Source organism: Dasypus novemcinctus, chromosome 27 (assembly GCF_030445035.2).
Source record: "Dasypus novemcinctus isolate mDasNov1 chromosome 27, mDasNov1.1.hap2, whole genome shotgun sequence".
Taxonomy (NCBI): Eukaryota; Metazoa; Chordata; class Mammalia; order Cingulata; family Dasypodidae; genus Dasypus; species Dasypus novemcinctus.
Window position 1 is genome coordinate 13928504 of NC_080699.1, and position 23865 is coordinate 13952368.

General features: G+C 35.5%; 1 protein-coding gene and 1 non-coding gene across 2 annotated transcripts in view; both read left to right on the plus strand.

Moving 5' to 3' along the window:
- CUL5 (cullin 5) overlaps window positions 1-19253 on the plus strand; it is an 85831-nt gene extending 66578 nt beyond the window's left edge. Inside the window, exons 12-19 of the mRNA XM_004470849.5 lie at window positions 4616-4748; window positions 5582-5713; window positions 9594-9717; window positions 10020-10195; window positions 10735-10896; window positions 11693-11811; window positions 12483-12606; window positions 15678-19253. Coding sequence (XP_004470906.1) covers window positions 4616-4748; window positions 5582-5713; window positions 9594-9717; window positions 10020-10195; window positions 10735-10896; window positions 11693-11811; window positions 12483-12606; window positions 15678-15872 — 1165 coding nt within the window. The 3' untranslated portion in view covers window positions 15873-19253. The remainder of the gene's footprint in view (window positions 1-4615; window positions 4749-5581; window positions 5714-9593; window positions 9718-10019; window positions 10196-10734; window positions 10897-11692; window positions 11812-12482; window positions 12607-15677) is intronic.
- On the plus strand, window positions 6778-6884 carry LOC111767182 (U6 spliceosomal RNA). The gene has a single exon (XR_002799070.1). It is a non-coding gene; the product is annotated as a U6 spliceosomal RNA (small nuclear RNA).
- Window positions 19254-23865: the final 4612 nt, after the last annotated feature.

Genomic DNA, 23865 nt, shown 5'->3' on the forward strand with positions numbered 1-23865 from the left:
GAAGCCTCAGGGAGACAGACTGAGTTCCCTAATGAATTGCCAGTCTTAGGAACACTGACAGTTAAGGCAGGAGACTCCCCCCTCCCCTTTTTTTTTCTCCCAGCCCTTGGAGATAATAAAACTCCAGTGGTCGTTTAAACCCAGCGACTAAGAATTCCACCAGGCAGCAATTCAGTTTACACTTGGATTCATGAGAGAAAGCAGGGTTACTAATACCAGTAGGACAGGAGACAGGGATGTCCCCAAGTCTGCCTTTCCCTGGACTATAGGGGCAGAAGCTGTTATGAAATAACTATAGGCAAAGGCAAGGGGTGAGACTAGGCTTGAAATGACCATAAACAAAGGTAAGGTTAGTTTAGAATTTACACTTACAATAATAGTTTCAGGCTAAATTCGCCCAGTTATTTTAGTTATTATCTTTCCGCTGTTTTATAAGATAAATGCATCTCTAAAGGATCTTAACTCTTAGTTACAGTTTTTATTAATTTTTTTAACCTTAAGGTAAATTGGATACCTTATTAATTAAGCTATAAGAATTTTATTAGTAACAATTCTGTGAAGTCCTGCCTTTTTTCAGTAATGGAACAAATTCTCATCTGCAAGTTATCATTTAATTCACCAGCAAGAGAGTATTGGTATTTAAAGATTCATTTTAAAATACATTTTTACCTTTTTACTGTGAATTCTTAGGCGCCAGCAACTGACAAAAGCCAAACATAGATTTCAAAGTGGCATTTCTGTTCCTTTTTTTTCTTTTTCTTCTGTAGTCTCACAACCCTGAAGTTTCCAGCCAGACCATTGAAAAGGCTATCAAGTGATGAGAGGTCTATTGTTTTAAGCAATAGCCTCCTTTCTTCAGACAAGTTTACAGTTCTAAAACATTTCAAAGTATTTCTACAAAGTATTTCTTACAGAGAGAGAGAGATTTGGAAAAGTGAAGAACCTGGGCAGAATGCAAATGCATTTTTGGCCTTTGACACCCTAGGGAGGGAACTTGACTGCATTTATTTTGATTCTGCTTTTCATCCTCTTCACCTTCCCCGTTCCAGGCAGTTGGGTGCTCAACAATCAAATAGGAATGTGGCTTATCAATAGAAGGTGTGGACTCACTGGAAAGGGGCAAGCCGCTCTCCCCTTTCCAGCTTTCTGCCAAAATGGGGAGACAGAACCTACTCAAATTTGGCATCCCTCCCAGGGATCCAGTCACCCTGACTGGGGCAACCCCAACAAACCCGGGTGCATGGCACAGACACAGACGGCCTCCAAGCCCCAGCAAAGGGGTGGACCAGAGACGAGGCAGCAGAGCATGTGCAAACATCCAGACTCCGCAAACATCCAGACTCTGTAGTTTTGCCCCATAATCAATTCACCCCCTTGCCAGTGGCAAGGGAGGGTTCCAGCTCAGTTAAATTCCACCACTTTACATAACCACACAACTCCAACACCAGCATTGAGCTGACACAGACAGAAGCACAAAGGTCACTAATCAGACCCACGAGTTCTATATATATGTTTTTTTTCAGCATGACTGCCCCCACAGCCATCACAAATCTTAGAAAGAACACTTAACATTAACATTTGGTATAAAGTGAATTCATTCGCAATTCAGCACCATAACAAAAGATTCTAGCTAGACCTTTTTCACTGTTTAACTTTACACCCAGACCAAGCTTCACTAGCAAAGCTGATCCATTTTCCTGTAACCAAGTTTTTTAAAACTCTAGACCAATTTCCAGGATGTTAGGACTCGAACCTGTGAACAGCCCTTCCTATTATAATCAAGCCTCCACTCTTTCAGTGGATATAAGACCAGTACCAGATTTTAACATGCAGTTAGACAAACCCAAAACACCAGGCTTTTTCCCGGTTTTCTTTTTCCAGACCTAGAGAGGATGGCTTCCCCCAATTTTCTTGGGCTACTAGTGTTCTCTCGGGAGGTGATCAGCCTCCCTTCCTTGCAGTTAAAGCTAGGGTTCTCCAGACGTGCTCACCCAGGGAGTCTTACCTTCTTCCATGTTTGGAGTTCTTTTTTGTTCCCAGAATCTTTCTCTTCAGACCTTCCATTGCCCTCTATTTTTGTCAGAAGATTCTGGCGGAGCCCACATCTTTTCTGGATTAAATTTCCAGGGGCAACCAGATTTGGGGTTCACCTGAGTCTTCCTGGCTTCCTCAGGGATTTGGAAGGGGCAGCAAAATGCTACCATCTCTGGCCTTCATTTGCAATCCCAGACGAGCCCCCAAAAATGTGTAGAAGTTGAGAGAGGTTCTGTTTGCGTATAGAAAGACCGGGACTCAGGAATGATTTTGAGAAGGAAAAATGATTTATTGATGGCCAGCCGGACTTGGGAACTTTCTGTTTCAAACCCGAGCCCTGAACAAGAATTTTGAGTTCCTTTTATACTGAGAGGAAGGGTCAAATTGTTCTTTGTTTTAGTGCTGCATAGGCTTGAATTAGCGTCTATCGTCCACATCCTGGGTAAGCTTTTAGCATGGACCTTATACATTCTAGATAAGCTTTTAGCACATTTGGTTTGCATTTTCCCTGAATATTTAAGTTGATAGAGTTTGCATCGCTAAACTGTTTCCTGGGACTGGAGTCATTGCCATGGTCACCAAGGGCAGGACTGCAGCCTCTTACTGTCCCACACCCACAAGTCATAGACAGCTGAGGTTATCTACAAAGAGATTAAGAGCCTCCCACCTATAGCCAACATCAGAACAAGAGTAATTTATTGTCTCATAGATTTTGAGGCTAGAATTCCAACATCAGGGTATCCCAGGCAATGTTTTCTCTGATGTCTGTAGCATTCTGGTGGTGGCTCTGTCTCTGCCCTCATTGTATGGCAGTCTGCCCCTTTCTGTCTTCTCTGGTTTTTACTTCCTTGTCTAATTTTCTTTGCTTGTAAGGACTTCATTTATATTGGATTAAGGCCCACCCTCATTTAGTTGTCCACACCTTATCTGAAAACATCTTCAAAGGTTCTGTTTACAAATTGCTTCACACCCACAGGAATGGGTTGTGACATGTCTTCTGCAGGGGGCAACATACATGATTCAATCCCTAACAATTGGTCTTTTCTTTTTATTTAAACAAATCAATTTTATTGACAGTTACTAATTAATAAAGCATAGAATTCATCCAATGTGTACCATCAGTGATAATTGATCTAATCACAATAATTGGTCTTGATGTGCAGTAAATTAATTTCTAATGACTAGGTATCAGATCTTTTTTGCAAGTCAGATGGTTTCCAACTCTTTGCTTTTAATACAGGTTGTTATTTTTTTTTGAGGTACCATGGTCCGGAGATTGAACCTAGGATCTCATATGTGGGAAGCTGGTGCTCAACCACTGAGCCACGTTGGCTTCCCTGGGTTGGTTTTTTTGTTCATTTTGCTTGTTGTTTTGTGTTTGTTTTTTTACAGGAGGCACCAGAGACTGAACCCAGGACCTCCATTGGGGAGGCAGGTGTACAACTGCTTGAACCACGTCCTCTCCCTTAATATAGTTTTAACTTACTTAATGGATTTATCAGTTGGTGCATTATTAAAAATATATATATTTTTTTAGGAGGTACCAGCGATTGAACCCAGGACCTTGTACATGGGAAGTAGGCACTCAACCACTGCTAAAAATAATGTTTATGTTACACCCAAAAATAATGTTTATGTTACACCCATTCTGCTAAAAATAGTTTGTTAGATGACTAATTTTTTTAAGCAAATGACTCAGGAGGTACTCAGAGAACTGAGCTCAAAGACATAATGGAAACATTTTTTATTCCCATCTACTCGTTATGAATTGGAGACGTAAATCTATAAAAATAATAGGTAGAAGTAAAACTGATATTGATCCCTGGATTCATAATTTGAAGGAAATAGAGTTTCATACACTATATTAAAGAGTTGACATGTCCAGTTAAATTTTGTGTAGGCATATGTTGCATATATATTTATATACACATGCTTACACACAATATTAAAGTTACATAGTGATAAGTTTTATATGGATAACAGTTTGGGTAACTCAATCCTCAGAAAATATTACTTGGATTTTATATGTGTAAAAAGTTTTAAAATGTCGAATTTAAATTTGCTTATATATGTTGTAGGATAAAAAAATAAATTCAAGGCTTTCACCCATCGAAGTGTATTAAGCTGATTTAAAATTTTGTGGGGAAAGTGAAATAGAGATAGAGTGTCTTCATTATTGTTTTTGTATTCTTCATTAAAGTTTTTTTTAATGGATGATTTAATCTCTGGAATTTAGGTTATGTTGGATATATTTCAAAGAGTGAAGTAACAGTTTTATTTTGACATGTTAATGATGAGAAGTCTTTTAATGTTCATGTAAATATGCAAGGATTTACATGGTTTTTCAAAAGTGTTTTAGTAGATACCTTAATAAAATATTTTGTAGATTGCTGGCAGGGCCAGGACTATGATGAACCAAAGAGGTGCTCACTCTCAGATTTCTGACAGTCTCCATTTATTGGAACCTGAGAGTGGCTGCCTCCTTAAATTTAAGAAGTTAGTTTGTGAAAGATGGGTCTTAGAAAGAAATATTTGCATATGTCGGTCATTTTTCATCAACTGCTTTCAATTCGTTTTTCAGGGTAGGATTGAAAACACAGCCTGAATCAAAGTGCCCTGAGCTGCTTGCCAATTACTGTGACATGTTGCTAAGAAAAACACCATTGAGCAAAAAACTAACTTCTGAAGAAATTGAAGCAAAGCTTAAAGAAGTGGTATATTATTTTATATTTCAAAATTTTTAATGCATTTCCTTTTTGCATGTAAGACATTCTCTGATAGCATCAATTTTTAAAAAGTTCATCTGTAATTAACTGATGCTGTTTTACAATGCAAGACTACCAGGCAATTATTTTTTTAGATGGCATTTTTATTTTATAGCCATGTGAAAGAGAAAATGTCATTTAATTTTTCTCCTTTCTTAATTCTTTTTTTGCCAATTAAATTCTATCTCCTAGTAAAGGATAAAAGGAAGGAAAGTGCAGCTGATGATGTTTGGAGCCATGATTTTTCACTCCTTCCCTTTTTTTGAGAGTCCAAGATAGATAGTCCAGGATTTATGAACATAAATAAAGGGTTAGTTCCTCTCTTCCTCATATTTGTCCCCCAATGATAGTATAACGATATAAGCCAAGGAATATAGACAGGAAAAATAGAAGAAGTATAGCTGCAGGGAAAGAATAGAAAGACAGGCCTGAAGAGAAGGTTAGTGCCAGAAAGAGGTAAAGAAGATATTTAGGAGGGAAAATTAGAGGAGTGCTTTTGATTTTTCATGAAAAGTATTGTCATATTTTATGTAAAATCTTAAAAATTGATATTTTTGGATTTTAAAAGGTAATTTGGGTACAGCCTCAAACTGGCGCACTTTTAAGTAGTAGATAAATATCTCTTTCAGGACTGATTATTTTTCAGAGATGGGTAATTTAGTACTTCTATCTGTATATGCTTTTATAAATTTAAGAATTTTGATGATTGAGGAATGTTGAAAGGTCTAGATTAGATGTTTAAGAGTATATATGAACTGAAAGTGACTTTGTTCTCCATGCAGCTCTTGGTGCTTAAATATGTACAAAACAAAGACGTTTTTATGAGATATCACAAAGCTCATTTGACACGACGTCTTATATTAGACATCTCTGCTGATAGTGAAATTGAAGAGAATATGGTAGAGTGGCTAAGAGTAAGTTAACTTTTTTTTTTTTAATATTTGGTTTTCATATAGCACATGGTTCATATGTGTCCTTAGGTAACTCATTTTGGTGAAGTTATTGATGTTAAAGAGATAGGGAACATTTTATGAAAGTAGAGCATCACTTATATAAAATAAAGTGCTACCTAATATAGTACAATTTCTTAATGAAACTTTTAGTAAAGCACCTTTGCTTTTGTTTTGTTTCAGCTATTTCACTTTCATTTGTACCTGTACTCTAATTTGAACTGGGCTTATTAAATAGGCTACAGGACACAGCATTTCATTTTTTATGTGTTTCCAGTACTAAATGCTTAACGGTAGAGATGTTCCTAAACAAATAATAACAAATTCTTTTGTATAGCCAAAAGAACCTTTAGGTGATGGTTTATTTATCGTAATCAATGCTATGATTAAATTTCCCTGTCAAAATATTTGAGTCTGTTCCTTTTAGTTTATTTTAATGGATTGGACTTTTATTATTAACAACATGAATATGCCCTTCATTTCTTATGTATATGTGTCTATATGTGTGATTATATATATACACATATATATGTGTGTACATACACAGAATTCAAATTACAAATAGCCCTTTGTGCAGTAATGTAGAATAAAAATTACTGTGCATAGAGATCTTAATATTGACAATAAATGGAAAAAATAGTGAATAGGTAATGGGGAAAATGTGTTAATTCTGTGACTTTTAAGATTTTTGTCAAAATATTAGAAACTCTAGGAGTTCTAAATATATAGAACAAAAAATATAGTAAAATAAACATTTAGTGCAATTATTTTAAAACATAAGAAACTTATAAAAATTAAAGTGTTTTATTTCTTTGTAAAAATTTATCAGTAATAGAGAAAATATTTGCATATCATTTATATGATAAAGGACTCATATCCAGAATATATTAAAAAACTCTTATAACTCAACAATGAAAAGACAACTCAAGTTTTATAAATGGTCGAAGGATTTGAATATTTACTTTTTTATAAAATTTTATTGAAGTATATCATACATACATGCACATACATAAAATAGTAAGTGTATAGTGCTCGCTTCAGCAGCACATATACTAAAATTGGAATAATACAGAGAGGATTTGCATGGCCCCTGCACAAGGATGACATGCAAATTCGTGAAGTGTTCCATAATTTTTTCTGTTCATGAACTATTGTGATTAGTAATCAAAGAAAATGTGGCATTGGTGTGGAGAAAGTGGCCATGGTGCCTGCTGGGGGTAGGGTGTGGGAGGGAGAGATGAGATATGGGGGCATTTTCAGAACTTGGAGTTGTCCTGAGTGGTGCTATGGGGACAGTTACTGGACATTGTATGTCCTCCCATGGCCCCCTGGGTGGACTGTGGGAGAGTATGGGCTATGGTGTGGACCATTGACCATGAGGTACAGCTGTGCTCAGAGATGTATTCACCAAGTGCAGTGAATGTCTCATGATGATGGAGGAGGTTGTTGTGGGGGGAGGAGTGGGATGAGGGGTATAGGGGATATATGGGGACCTCATATTTTTTTAATGTAACATTAAAAAAATAAAGACAAAAAAAAAGCTAGACACAAAAGGAAAAAAGTGTATAGTAAAAGTTGTGAACTTAAAATCAAACATACATATCATCATATAGACCTCTATACATCACCCCACCACCAGCAACTTGCATTGCTGTGAAACATTTATTACAAACCATGAAAGAGCATCATCAAAATATTACTACTAACTATAGCCTGTATCTTACATTTGGTGTATTTTCTCCCATCCCACTTGATTATTAGCGCCCTATATTAGTATTATATACTTGTTATAGTTCATGAGAGAATGTTCTCATATTCTGTTAACCACAGTCCATCTTCCATCATTGGATTCCCTTTGTTATACAGTCCCATACTTTGTACAGTCCATTCAGAGTATTCACTCAACGGCTCTTGTTTTCACCATATAGTTGTGCTGTCGTCACCTCAGTCAATTTTAGAACATTTTCATTACTCTAAAAGGAAAAATCCCATACCCTCTTAACCCCCTCTGTTCTTGTCCCTTAGAATTGATATAATATCTTCTTTGCCATTGACACAAAAATAATACAATATTACCATTAACTATTGTCCATAAATCACAGTAGTTTTAATTTTCCTGTGTATCACCATATTCTTAACACTTTGTAAATGAAGAACATTCTTCTATGTATACTATTAACCACACTCTTTAGCAATCACTGAAATTACCGTTACACATTCTCTAGATTGTTCTCTATCTTCATTTCAATTGACATTTGTTTATAGACTACCTCATTCAGCCACAATCATATTTATAAATCATCAGTGTTAATTATACTCACTAAAATGTCTTACCATTAATTCTGTTCATTTCAACACTTAAAATAAACCTTGTTAAAAATTCTTAATATATTAAACATCCGCTCCCATTCTTGAATAGATATTTCTTCAAAGAAGATATACAAATGTCCAGTTAACACTGAAAAGATGCTTAACATCCTTAGTTATTAAGGAAATGCAAATCAAAGCAGCAAAGGGATACTCCTTCACTTTGTTAGGCTATATAAAATTTTTAAAAAGGGAAAAAAAACCCACAGTATCAAGTGTTGGTGAGACTCCAAAGAACTTGAAACCCCCATACATTGCTGGTGGGATTGTAAAATGGTGTGACTACTTTGGAAAACTAGTTGTCAGGTCCTTAAAATATTAATTATAGTGCTGTTTTATGATCCAGCAGTTACACTCCTATGTATTTACTGAGGAGAAATGAAAACATATATTCACAAAAAAACCTCTTTCACCAGTGTTCTTATCAGCATTATTCATAATGACCAAAAAGTGTGTGTGTTAGGAGTGGGGAGGGGGATGACAAAATGTCTATCAGCTGATGAGTGAATAAGCGAAATGTATGTCCATACAATGGAATATTATTTGGCCATAGAAAGGAATAAAGTAGTGAATTGTGCTACAACATAATGAATCCTTTATAATAGAAAGAAGGCAGTCAAAAAAGACTCTATATTGCTTGATTCTACTTATGTGAAATGTCTAGGTAGACAACTCTGTAGAGACAGAAAGTTTGATTAGTGCTTCCCAGGAGCTAGGGGAATAGTGGGGAAATGGAGAATGACTGCTGTTAGGCACAATGTTTCTTTCTGGGGTAATGAAAATATAAAATTTTATAGTGGTGATGGTTGTGGAACTCTGATTATACTAATCCACTTAATTATATACTTTAAAATGGCAAGTTTTATGGTAGATGAATTATATCTCAATACAGCTGTTACTAAAAAAAAAGTAGTTTTTGAGTAGTGTTTGCCCTCTTGTCATGTACCTTAGTGATGCATAGCGAGCATCTTTTCTGTGCCTTAGAGAAATGTGATACTCCTAAGTTTAGATCAACTTCTGGCATTTTCTTTTGGTCTTTGAAATACTGAGAGTTTTTCAAATGAAAAAGTTCTTGCTGGTGTCTCTTCCTCGGATACGTCTTCATCCTTTTTCGCTGCCATTTTTCTCATTTATGTCAGTAATTGCTTTCATTAAATTCCTCTGGCTGCATATCTAGTACTTTTACTGGCAGCAGTATCAACATTACAAACACAGTCAGCTATTTCTGCTGCGGGGACTGGTATTACTTCACTAAGCCGTGGTAACTGAAATCTGTGCGTGTTGGATTTGTGTAAAACAAGGGACTGCTTGAACTATCCTAGTTTCTAAAATTTATTAGCTGTTAGGCTATTTATGCTATAATAAATAAGGGAGAAAATAAATTTATATTAACTTATCTAAAACTTTTTCTGTTAAATTTTTCCTGATAACCTATTAGTTTATATTTTATAACCTTTTTTGTCTTTGATTTTTATAGGAGGTTGGTATGCCGGCAGATTATGTAAACAAGCTTGCTAGAATGTTTCAGGACATAAAGGTATCTGAAGATTTGAATCAAGCTTTTAAGGAAATGCACAAAAATAACAAGTTGGCTTTACCAGGTATTATTTTGTAACTATATGTGTATGTGTATTTAAACTCTTTTAAAAAATAATAAATTTGTTTTCAAGTAAATTAAAAATAAATGTTGGAAGTAATACATCCAGAGATGTTACAAAGCTCACATTCCTTCGAGACAGCTGTCAAAGCAGAATGTTAGATTTGCCGAACCTGGGTTTGAAACAGAAGGACACTTTTTTCATCTTTAGATTCTCATTTATTTTCATCAGTACCCCATATTATTTGTTTGGAATTTTATCCAATATGATTATTTACTTTAGTTCTGATATTTTTTTTCTGATAGCTGACTCAGTGAATATAAAAATTTTGAATGCTGGGGCTTGGTCAAGAAGTTCAGAGAAAGTATTTGTCTCACTTCCCACTGAACTGGAGGATCTGATACCTGAAGTAGAAGAATTCTACAAAAAAAATCATAGTGGTAGAAAATTACATTGGCATCATCTCATGTCAAACGGAATTGTAAGTAGAAGGTATATTTGTTTGGTTATTGATTTGGCTGAAAATAGCAGGAGTCCAAATATGAGTAGTTTAAACATATTACAGCCATGCCTCTCTCACATGTAAAAGTTTGAGCCATGATTATGGATCTATTCCTTGATTGTCAGGGCCATACTCTTTGTTGCATGATCATTTCTAAGGTATTGTCCTTGTAATCCAATATGATCCTTATTATGTCTGTATTCCAGCCAATAGGAAGGAAAAGGAGTGGCCCCATCTACTTTTAAGGGCAACATCTAGAAGTTTCCCCCATCCCCCATCAATTCCACTTGGTCAGAATTCAAATCACCAGTATAAGCAGAGAAATGAGGTTTTTTTCCTGGGCAGTCATTAATGTCTGCTAAAATTTCTATTCCTGTGTTAGAAAGGAAAAATGGACACTGAAGACAACTAGAGCAATCTTTTTTACAAATAATCTCATCTAAGAGATATTGTATTAAATAGATGGTAATCATTGTGAAGAGATTCTGATCTTTAAACATGTATTTTATCTATTATAGATAACATTTAAAAATGAAGTAGGTCAGTATGATTTGGAGGTCACAACGTTTCAGCTGGCAGTGTTGTTTGCATGGAACCAAAGACCCAGAGAGAAAATCAGCTTTGAAAATCTAAAACTTGCAACTGAACTCCCTGATGCTGAGCTTAGACGGACTTTATGGGTTTGTTTGTTCTTTATGTTTTTTGTTTTTAATATGGTGTCCTGCCACCCCATCAGGAAATATATACGATTGCCTTGTAATAACTTTATAAATTCTTAACATGCTCAAAATGATTTTTAACCAAGGAAAAAGCATTGATGAGATATTTATGGAAAAAAGAAATTGAAAACATACAAGCTATCAAGATGGAGAAAGGCATAAAAATAAAAAGAGAAAGAATGAGTTGGTATTTGAACATTACCTGTAAGGAATGTGACTAGAGATAGGCACTAAATTTCTGTTTATTTTTATTGTTTGTTCTTTTGTACTTAATTTTTATATTATGTGTTCAAAGGTTTTACGATGACCAAAACTTTAAGAATGGAAAGATTTTAATTCTTTCAAAGACATGTTAGATATGTTTGTCTCTTGCTTGAAACTACATTTTACCCTATTCCATAGACCCCTTGGAAGTTCCAAAATAACTTACTACCTTAGGGAAGAAATAGCGGGTGTATTTAACTGGCAAGTCGTGTTTAGTGTGGTCATATATGAACAGTCCTTCTAATTTCTGGGATGCTCATTGCAGAAAGGGTATTATTGCTTCCGAATAACCAACTCCTTTTGTCCTTCTCATTCTCTCTTTCCCCACTCTGTATTTACATGGTTATATTCATGAGTGTACCAAATAAAAGTTTGAATTCTGACTTTGCATTTATAATCCTTTCTTACCTACGTTGGTAATGTTGGAGAGAATTGATTTTAGCATTTCATCTGTTTATGGACACTAATTGTTTTCTCTTTCTATTCTTCATAGTCTTTAGTAGCTTTCCCAAAGCTTAAACGGCAAGTTTTATTATATGAACCTCAAGTTAATTCACCCAAAGATTTTACAGAAGGTACTCTCTTCTCTGTGAACCAGGAGTTCAGTTTAATGTAAGATTTATGTTGGTTCATCTAAAATAAAAATACCTTGTTTGATTTTTTTAGTGTTTGGTTTGGAGCAAAATATTTTCTTTAGATAATACGTATAACTATATATGGTCATCACTCTGGTTTTATATCATTTAGTTCCTTTTTTTTAATATATTAATGAACTAGAGAGGTTTACTCCTTTACCGGATTTTCCATGAATGCGCTTTTGGTGTCTGACTTTATACTGTGTTGTTTTTCATTCTTTTTAAATCTGAAGCATCTGAATCCATATAAAGCATTTTTTAAAAAGATCCAATTAGCAGATTATGCTGACTCATAACCCATATATCCTCAATTACCTAATCACTTTTATGGCAATATGAATTATTTTAGCTTGTTTTATAGTGAATGTAGTCACTTGTATATTAATAGTCTTTATCATACTCTTGAGGAAAATCATAGAGTTAATTTTATTTTTGTTTTTGTTTTTTTTTAGAGTTCATTTTAAATAAAGCTAATATTATTTGTTACTTTAAACGGTTCTGAATATTAGCTTTTAGAATGCTTGTACATCTTTTTTCTTAGATATTGTTGCTATAATGTGATCTTTTAAAGTCCTTTCACTGTACAATATATATATTATACTTTTGGCTTGACATTTACGTTGTCATTTGTTTCAATGTTTTTTATAGAAAAAATGCAAAAGTTCAAAAAAGGGGTAAAATAAACTTGATTGGACGCTTACAGCTCACTACAGAAAGGATGAGAGAAGAAGAGAATGAAGGAATAGTTCAACTAAGAATATTAAGAACCCAGGTTTGTTATGTTAAGACAAAATGTCTGAACCTTTAAAAACCTTGGTCGTGAAATCTTCAAAGTTTTTGTAAGAAAAAGCCAATTTTTAGTTTACTGGATTAAAAAAAAAAATGTGTTGTTGGCATTCTCTTAGCTGCCAAAAAATATTGCTGTGTGGCTTGGTAGCCTCTAGTTGATTCTAACTAATGGATTGGGCACAAACTTGGTTTTGAATTGTCTTCTTTTGATTCCACCAAAAGAAAAGTTTTTCAGGAACAAGTTACAATTATAGGATTGAAATGTTCAAAATTTTATTTAATTTGAAGACTTTTAATTCAAATGAAATGTGAAACTAAGGTTGTTTTATATATAATCCAGAAAAGTTTTCTAATACCTATTTCTTTTTTTAAGTATCTGAATATGATAAAGAATGTCTATTGCAAACATAATATATAGCTGATTTAACTTTAGATAGAAATAGTCTTAATAAGACCAATTTGTTTTTGTGTGATCTATTTATCTTTAAAAAAAAAAAAGCCAAGGTCTACTTTTATTATTTTTTCTTTAATATCATTGGAAATTTGATTTATTACATAGTACCTTTAATTCTAAGTAATTTTCTTCAATTTGCTTGTCATGCTGTTTTATTTTTGTAGATATTTAAATATGTTTTAATATTTGGCAAGGCAAGTTCTACCACCACCACAATAGGCCTTTTTTTTTTCTTTCAGTTTTTCAGTCACTTTTACGTATTTATTCTTTCTGATAAAACTGAGAATCAATTTTTAAAATCCAAAAATTGTCCCAGTTGGATTTTTATCAAATTCAGTGAACATGGTATTAAAACGGGAAAAATGGACTCTTTAAGTTATTCAGCCCATTATTAGAGAATACAGTATCTCTTGTTGAGTAAAAGAAGACAAACATTAGAATATATACTATACAATTCCATTTATATGAACATCTAGAACAAGCAAAACCAAGCAATGGTGATAGAAAATCAGCCCAGGTGGTGGTAGGGGACTGGCTGGATGGGAGACATAGTGGAAACTACTAGGGTGATATAAATGTCTGGGGTGGGGAGGTGTGGGGGTTGTCCGGGTGAGAGACATAGGAGAAACTGCTAGAGTAACTAGAGTAACGTAAAGGTTCTGTATCTTAATTATAATTATGGTCGTGGTCATACAGGTATACATACATTTATCAAAACTCATTGAAAATTACACTTTGAAGTGTGTACTTTATATATGTAAATTATACTTCAATTAAAACCTTTAAAAAGAGAAAAGAATACGATCTTTTTCTCCAGTAATTCAAATCTCCTTTTGAATTTCTCAGTAAAGGTTCACTTTTTTTGTATAAGTCCTCCATACTTCTTTAAAAAGAAATGCCTTTGAATTTTATGGTTTTCTCATTTCATTTTTCCCACTTGTTTGTTTGTTTATATTTTTGTATTGAGAAAAGCTTTTGGTTTTGATTTATTCATCTTTCTCTGCTACTTTATCATATTACATCATTGAACAGTAACATAAATTTTTATCTTTTCTGCTTATTTTGAGAGTGAAGGAATTCACCTGACCTAGTAACAGGAGGGATATTCATCCTATACAGTTGTGACAGTGTCCTGGTTCCTTGCTCTTGGTAGCTGGGGAGTGCTTTATCTGTCTCCTATGGGGATTGGCTTTCTGTTGTTTTAAGCTGCTGATGCCTGTAAATAACGAACTCAACGTTTGTTCATTTTTCACCTAGGGCCACATGGCCTCTTCTCTGCTGTGACTTTGTCTGCTACTTTTACTGAGCTCTTGAGCCCTCCGAGATTGTCACATCCTCTGTTTGGCTCTTTGGCCTACATGGCACACTGTCATCATCATCTGGTGCTGCAAGGTCACCCCTGCTTTGTGATAGAGTCCATGAGCTCTGTCCTCTATCTGTGACACACAGGAACTGAAGGGAGATTCAGGAGTACAGACTCTTCCATCCTAGCAGTGGAGACCAGGGCCAGAGCCGTTTTGCTCCCTTTTTTCTTCTTCTCTAACAACTACCATCCTCATTTCTACCAAAGTCAGAAGAGGAAAACCTGAGACGTTTGCAATTGTCCCTCTTCCCCCTGCCTGACACATGTAATTGTCAAGGGCCCAAAGGAACAGACTTTTCCTCCTTGTTCCTTTGTGAACCCTTAACATAAACCCTTGTGATCAAGAGCCTGGCTCTTGATTTGTCAGAGGGGAAGTTGAAGAACTTTTTCTCTTGCTCAATAGTGTCTTGACTCAAAAGCCTATTATTGCTTTGCAGCAAAATTCCATTTTAAATGTTAAAAGCAAATAGTACTTCATTTTCTCTTTTCACATTTTTCTTATAACAAATATTAATCTCCACCAAGGCAGACAGATGTCTAAGGAGAGAGCTTGCATTGGAAAAGGCAAAATAGAAAAGAATACTTAACACTTTTTTCAAATGATCTGTATACAAACTTAATTTTAATGAAAGAAATCATAAAGGGAAATATTGATAAAATCTACCTAGATGAAAAATGCAAATTCCTTTAGAAAATTCAAAACATGTAATCAAGTCAATGCAAAAAAAAAATATGTTTCTAGCATATAGTGTATTGATCTGGTAAATAAAGAATATAGTACTTAATGATTTTTAAAACGGCTTACATTACTATACAATGCAATAACAATATTAGGAAAAAAATGTTCCTTTAAGGGATATGTCATTTTAGTTGGTATTTAACACCATACATGTCATGAATAAGATAAATTTTTAAAATGTGCATAGTGTGGAAATGAGGAATGGAAGGAAATATACCATAACATTAACATCAGCTGGTTGGTTGTCTTTTATCATAGAGGTTTTGGGTAATTTTGTTTATTCCTTATTTCTCAAAATCTTTATAATTAGATTTTTTTTTTTTTTACTGTGAGTATAGAAAGGGTTAAATTGAAGGAAACTGGTCTCAAGATTCATCCCAACTGTTCATGTTGTATAGATGTTGGATAGGTATGAAATACGTAAAAAGTAATTTTTACTTTGTCTTTCTTAAAATACCTTGATATATTAATTCACTTTTGTTTTTATTTTTCTTTTAGGAGGCTATCATACAGATAATGAAAATGAGAAAGAAAATTAGTAATGCTCAGCTACAGACTGAATTAGTAGAAATTTTGAAAAACATGTTCTTGCCACAAAAGAAAATGATAAAGGAGCAAATAGAATGGCTAATAGAGCACAAATATATAAGAAGAGATGAATCCGATATCAACACTTTCATATATATGGCATAATTTTGAATATCATGGACAACATCAAGAACCCAAATTTTGGAGTGCTTGGGCAGAAAGTTGTAACAATTTGTGCTGGAGAAAGGTTTATTTGGACTTTAATTACATAAATATTGAAATCTCTGCCTTACCTTACAAAACAACTATATTTTGCCAATCACATAAGTTAGCTTGATGGCATTCCCTTCATGTTGCACACTCTTGACAGCATGCTGTTTTGTGGAGAAACTTGCATTCATGAAGAGCCCATTATGAACTTTTAAAAAGTGAAATGATTTATACCCACCAGGAGAAATACAGTTGGGAAGAGGGAGGGCAGGGTTCTTGTTGCTTTTTTTCCTCTTTTTTTTCCTCTTAAAAAAATGTACTTGCACAAGGAAGGATCTTCAGATATTCATGCACTGAAAAACGTTGTTATCTTTTGTTTTTAAGAATGCAATTAGAACTAGAAATTGTACTCTTGGTTTCTTTTGATCCAAAGAGTGAATTGGTCTACATAACAATGGGAGAGAGCAGATGTAGGTGAGAAGATAAGTATTTAATAGTATCAAGTTGTTTGTTCAAACACTGCTTCAGTATAACTGGATTTTATTGGTGGCCTAAAAATGGTAGTAAATATTTCCAATTTTAAAATGTTGGTTTTCTTTTAGCAGGGTGCTGCTGTTTTCATTGTTTGCAGTAAATGATAAGGAATTTGTATCTTAAATTGCTGGAGAGTTTAATTTGAAAAAGTGAAGCTATAGTAATTGTTGCTTCAGTTAAAAAAAATGTACAGAACAGTTCATTATGATTGCAAAGTCAAAATAGTGAAGTGAACATATTAAGTGTGTTTGTTAACACATTTAATATTTGTATGCCTAGTATTTATTATGCCATATCTAAATTTGTTAAAAACAATGACGAAATATCCTGCTCTGATAAAATACAGTTATGTAACTGATCTTGTAATCTGTATCATAGAAATATTTTGGTATTTTAAGGTCTCATGATTAGGGATTATAGCCTCAGGTTTCTGTAAAGGAAGACATTCTCTTTTAAAAAGTAATAATAAAGTATCATTAATCGAGAAGAAAGAGAGAAACTACAACATAAATTGACCTGAAATGTGTAAGCAGAATTGTTACAATCTTAATATGAGCAGTAAACTTGCCAAATATATGTACATATATATTTATATATTTTAAAAATAAACATTTTTAAAATGTTCAGAAGACAACCCTTACCTTGTTCCTTTCAGTCAATCCAAAGTAGCAACTTAATGGTTGCTGGCAACTAAATACCCAGAGTTGTAGAAGATTTAGGAATTGAGGACATAAACAGCTTAAAAGAGAAAAATTTATTCCCCATTGGGAAAGAATGGCTCAACATGGATTTTTATTCATTGTGGTGCACGTTTCCAATTTTCTTGCAAATTGTTAACTTTTTTGATATTAACATTTTGAAAATATTCTGGTTTCGAGATAGTAGAAAGTCGAGTGCTGGAGCACAGAAAAGCGTACAGTATTTATTAGATGAGTGCTTTCAAGAGCATTTCTTGGAATATGTCCCCAATGTCAAGGTGCTTTGTGAACTGCCTGCTGAAAGGAAGGAAAGCAAATTAAAACATTTAAGGTTTTGCTGGCTCTGGTCAAATTGTTACTGTGAAACTCATAGGAATTTTATTTCTAAATTAGCTATGTTGTACTTTACCTCTAAGGTAACATATGTCAACTATTAGACCAAGCATACTGTTCAGAATTAAACTAAAATTAGCGTTCATTGTTTTCTCTAATTAAAAGACTGCTAACAATGGATAAATTTGAAATTTAGGAATATAATTTTATAATAATGTTGGCCCTTATGTTTAACAGATAGTTTGGTATTGGCATATTTTCTTGTCCCAATACAAGAATGCCAAAGTAGAAGAAAATTGGGTAAAATTATAGGCCAATTTTAAAAGTTTATTTGTTGTAGTTTTAAACCATAATTGTTCTCAGTGCTTTTTGGAATTTCTAATCTTTTTGTTCATTTAATTTAAGAATGAGAGCCATAATGTTTTGATTTTTTATAAAGGCAAATCTAATACAAAAGTGGGTAACCTAATCCATAGCAAAATTTTCTGTTAAATTTTATAAATTGTTTAATAACTAATTATGTCCTACTTGTACTTTATGCAACAGAACAGCAGCAAATACTGTAGAAATTACAATTTTCATCATTTTTTCGTTATGTATACAAATTTTAACTACTTCTTGGTGTTTATGAAAACCACATTGTTAACAAGGTGCCTATGCCATTGTTAAATTTTCTTTAAATATGTTTGACTATAGATTTGCCAATGTAAAAAAGAATCTGAAAAAAAAAAAGATCTCACCAGCAACTTAATAAAGATTACGGAATCACATTTAGCATTCCTTATAAAATCCCTTTCTCCATTAAGTGCTATATGAGTAGGGATGAAACCTGACATAATTAAGGGGAATGAATCCAAGCCAAAAAAATTTGTTATATATATATTTCACTAGTTGTATGGCAACAGAATGTTTCAGAGGTTAATTTAAGCTTTGAACACTCACTCTCTATTTAAAGATTGAGCCATCCGAATATTGTTAACCTTTGTTGCTGTTGCCAGAATAAGTAGACATGAAATAAAATTTACGAAGTAAAAATATAGAACAATTTTAATGCTTACAGTGAGATAAATATTAAAACATTATTGTTCTAATGATTTAATGACGATCTTGAAATAAATTCTGAAGTCTTCCAATTTTTACATTTCATTGAAGGGGGTCCCTAAGTTCTGTCAACCTGTTTATTTAAATCTCTTGCTCTTATTTTGAGCATCAAGGTTAAAATCTCCAAAATGAAATGTTCACTTTCTTACTTTTACTTTTTATTAAATATAATAATACAAAATATGACCTGAGTAGTTAAAAAGTATTTTGCATTATTTGCAGTAGGATGTTATTAGCCCTGCTAAAAGGGCAGATTTTAAAAATTCAACTTGGGTGAAAAGCTTTGCTAGTTTTACAGAAAGATTTGCTATCTTAAACTCAAGCTGGTTTTTCTATTTTCATGTAAATGACTGGGATGCTATCTTATAAATTCTTCTGAGGTCATGTTTGTGAAATAAACATTATATGAGAGCTTTCCTGTCATCTACACTATATGTTGTCTGGAGTGTTGAACAAATTTGAGTTCCTAAGTTGTACTCTAAACTCATGGTATATACTATTTTGAATGTGTGCCACTACATACTGAGATGATAATGCTGTACAATTTTAAATAGTAGCAGTTTCTGTATGCAGTAGGCTGAAATATTTTGATGAACTGCTTAATTTTTGGATTTTATTTTTTAAGTTGTATAATTTATTTTCTTGCAAAATAAAAATGTAATATAAAAGATTTTACTTACCCAGGAAGTCTTGATGTTCTATAAAATAGTTTCTAAGAGTTTGATTTTATAAAATTTTATAATTATATATTTCAATGCAAAATAGTAAATCTTAGCCTTAGGAATCAGAAATATGAAAATTAATCTACTTAAGTATATTAAGATTTCTTAATTATGTTAATTAAGAAATATAATTAAGACTCCAAGATAAACCATTTTTAGAAATATGTAACTATTAATAAATTTATGTTCACACACTGTATTACCAATTGTGGCAGGAATGATAATTCAAGGCCATAAATTCAGATATGCAAACATTTTAAAAATTCTCTTAACTGGATATAATTTTTATCCTTTGCATTCCTTTTCTATCTCATGGAAGAATATTTAATCTAGAAACTTTTTCATCTAAACTCAGGTTCAATTATTTCCTCAGATATTTTAGGGTTACTGGTCTGTCACTTTCAGAGCTATTCCCTTCACCCTCCTGTTCTGGTCCTTCTATTGTCCTGGTCTGGCCTCCAAAACAAGCCTGTGGTGCTTCCACATTGGCATGTGTGGCCAGGTCCAGCAGCCCCCTCCATCTGCCATTTAAGCTTTGATGTCCCTCTGTGTGTGCTTGCTGCTTCTGACAAGCTGGCCTGAGTCGGGGCCCTCAGCTCTACTCTCCTAACAGTGATACCATGTGTGGGGTGGGGGCTCTTGGCTCTACTGTCCCACTCCCACTTGGCTGGGCTGCAGGTGGAGGCAGGGATTAGGACCCTGTCTCACGGGCCCTCATTAACAACGAAATGGCTAATCCTCTTGCTTTGTCAGTTCTGGCCTTTCTCCCCTGAGTTCTACTTAACCAATATTGTAGGGGATAGGAAAAACTGATTCTTAACTTCTTGTCTTTCACCTGAACTGAATTCCTTTAGAATTTTCAAATCAAGAATTTATAATGTCCCCTTGCAGGTCATTGTGGCCTCACACTCTGGGTGTGAATGGAGGATAGCCACAGCGTAAATAAGAAATACATCATACTATAATCTGGTTCTCCACTATTTTTTTTTTTTAATTAGAAGTTGTGGGCTTACATAACAATCATGCATACGATATAAGGTTCTCATTTATCACCCTATTAACATCTTGCCTTTGTGTGCATTTGTTAAAATTGCTGAACAAATTTTTATAGTTTTACTGCTATAGTGCATGGTTTAATTTAGGGCACACTTTCAAGCAGTTCCATGGTTTTAAAAATTGTTTACTATAGTAACGTTTATACAACCTAGTTTTACCCCTTTTAGCCATATTCCGATAACTATGTTCACTGTGTTGGGCTACTGTCACTACCATCCTTTACCAAAACTTTTATCGTTCCAAATAGAAACTACATATTAGGCCTTAACTCCCCATTCCCTACCCTCACCCCATCGCCTGTTAACCTGGATTCTGGATTCTGACCCTGAGTGTCTTTATTCCAATTGCTTCATGCCAGAGAGATAGTACAATTTTTGTTCTTTTTGTGCCTGGCTTATTTCACTCAACAAAACCTCAAGGTTCATCCAAGTTATCACAAGTATCCGAATTTCATTCCTTTACAGTTGGAAGAAATTTCATTCCTTTTCCATTGGGTGTACATACCTTATTTTGTTTATCCATTCATCAGTTACTGGTATGGCACTTGGGCACTATAATTATTCTGGATGCAGTGGATTTCCCTGTTTTCTTTAAAACATCATGAATTTTGAAAGTCCTTGGATTTTTTTTTCTTTCTTAAATTACATTTTTGCATGTTGCTCATATTAGTGATAAAGCTGCCCTTATATTTTGGAAGTTTAGTTTTGAAGAGCAGTGTGTCTGCTATAGCTTTGGAATTAAACTCTCTTCTGCCCCAAATATCCTTAAGTATCTCTCTTGTCTAGAAGCTGGCCTGTCCAACATAGTGGCAATATTGCCCTGATACAATGTCTTTGGTGGCAGAATTGTCCAATCAGAGCCGACCCATATGCTTTAAGGCAGGTCTTATGTCTAAGGCTAAAGTAGTGTAGTAGTGGTTAGGATCCTTGGCCTGGCAACCAGACTGGGTTCAAATTTGAGCTCTGTCACTTAACTAGCACTGTGACCTTATGCTAATTATGTAACTTCTGAGTATCTGCGTTTCCTCACATGTAAAGTGTGAATGATAATACAGGAGTAAATGAATTGAATTGCAAAGAATGGCACATAGTAAGAACTATGCAGGTAATTATTATTATAACTAGGCAGCTTTTACTGTTTGATCCACTAGTCTAATCGTCAACCCTAGCCTTTCCCAATGGATAATCCTGTATTTATCAGGCCAGTGCAGCTGTTTAATTTTTTGAGTTACTTCTTTAAAAGAAATGACCTTTTTCAGTTAAAAGCCAAATATCACACAAAATATGTTTAAACACTGGTACACACTGGCGTACACAAATGATCTCTTTTCCATAGCTACTAAAGCAATCCAAGTATGAAAGTTTGTAGTTGGCCTAGAGTAGGGTCTCACTGGTCAAAGAATCAGAGTCTTTTAAGGGACAAGTTTGGGGTGACTGGGAAATTAAAGCTAAGACTGCTGGATTTTAATTATGTGTTGCTAGGTTTAAAAAAAATTACTCGGAAGTGGATTTGGCTCACTGGATAGAGTGCCTGCCTACCGCATGGGAGGTCCAGGGTTCAAACCCAGGGCCTCCTGACCCATGTGGTGAGCCATGCACAGTGTTGATGCATGCAAGGAGTGCCCTGCCATGCAGGGGTGTTCCCCACATACGGGAGCACCATACACAAGGAATGTGCCCCGTATGGAGAGCCGCCCAGCGCAAAAAAAGGGCAGCTTGCCCACGAGTGGCGCCGCACAGCACAGCAAGATGACGCAATAAAGAAATGCAGATTGCCTGTGCCGCCAACAAGAATGGAAGCAGACACACAGGAATGCACAGTGAGTGGACACAGAGAGCAGATAACCAGGGGGAGGGGGGAGCGGGAAGGGGAGATAAATAAATGAAAAATAAATCTCTTAAAGAAAAAAAAAATTACTCAAACTTGACCTAAAACAACGATTGCCATTTATTTTGTCATTGTTTCTGTGGATCATGAACTAAGGGACAGTGGGGGCTACTCATCTCTGCTCCAGGATGCACTTGAAGGCTTTTGATTCATGTTTCTGGCGGCATCTACCCTGGGAAGTCAGTGTCAACTTTCGCCATACTCCTTTGGTCCTCGCTGTCAGCCCTCAAGGGGAGGGAAAACAAGCTCTTCCTCTGGTGGAAGGCAGGAGTGTCAGTCGCGTTGCAAGAAGAGTTTATGGGTTGGGGTAACTAAATAGGCGAGGCCATTCAAAAATACCATCTCCCACAGCACCCCCCCCCCCTCCAGCGACCAGGAACAAGGCTTTTCCTGGCTTCAGGAAGAGAACACTGGCTTGCCTAGGGCCGCACCGAGTTGTTTGCTTTGTGCGTTGTCATTCTGTTTTTACGTTCTGTTTGACAAAGTTCAGACTCGAGCTCTGCCGTTTTCTGTGCAATCACGGGCAGTGTGGCTGAGTTACTGTGACAGAGGCTAAGGGTGGGGAGGCTGTTTGTCTCTTCCTAGATTACCCGAGCTGTGGGTGTCCTGAGCGTGGGACAGTGAGCGCTGCAGCCCTGCCCTTGGTGACCATGTTGAGAGCTCCAGCAATGCAAACTCTATAAACTTTAAATAGTCAGGAAAAATGCAAGCCAAATGTGTTAAAAGCTTACATGGAATGTATGAAATTTATGCCAAAAGCTTACCTAGAATGTATGAAGTCCGAGCTAAAAGCCTACCTAGAATGTGGGGTTATGTGTTAATTCAAGCTTATTGAGCACTGGAACAAAGGACCATTTAACTCTTCCACTGTATAAAAAGAACTAAAAAATCTTTCAGCGCTCAAGTTCTGAGCAGAAAGCTGAGTCCAGCCGGCAGTAAATAAACTCCTTTTTCCTCCCCAAAATTATTAGAGTCCTGGCCTTTTCATACGCAAAGAATTGAACTTTTCTCGACGTCTACAACGACTGCATTAATTAAACTGGATAACAGCGATCTACTTCGTGGTGTTTTTGGGAGGATTAGTACAATTCTTAAAACTGTTCAAGGAAGCTAGCTTTTTATTTTTTTGAGGTACCAGGGGCGGGGGGTTGAAGCCGGCGCCCCACGGCGCCCCCGAAAGGTTTTTTTTTTCCTTTGTCGTGCTTGTTTCGGTTTTATTCAGGAGGCACCAAACCGAAACTGGGACCTCGAGTGAGGGAAGGCAGCGCGTGCCACCGGAGCCATAGCCGCTCCCTGAAGGGCACAGCCTCGTCCTCTCCTTCCTTTCTCAAAAACAACTGCAAAATGTTCTCACCAACCAGGGGCTGATTGGATCGCTTCAAATATTTCCACGGTTTTCCTTTGTGCTGGGTGGCGGGTGTATAAGCCAGAGAAGCAGGGAACGGAAAAGGCTCAAGTTAACAAAACCTGGGGCCTCAGGGCAGACGCGGGGCTCCGCGGCGCATCGGGGGCGCCACCGCGGGGCCCCTCCCGGCGCAGGGCCCTGCCCGCCCGCCTCGGCCGCGGGCCAATGGCCACCGCCCGCCGGCCCGAGGCCGCTATTGGCCCGGCGGGGCG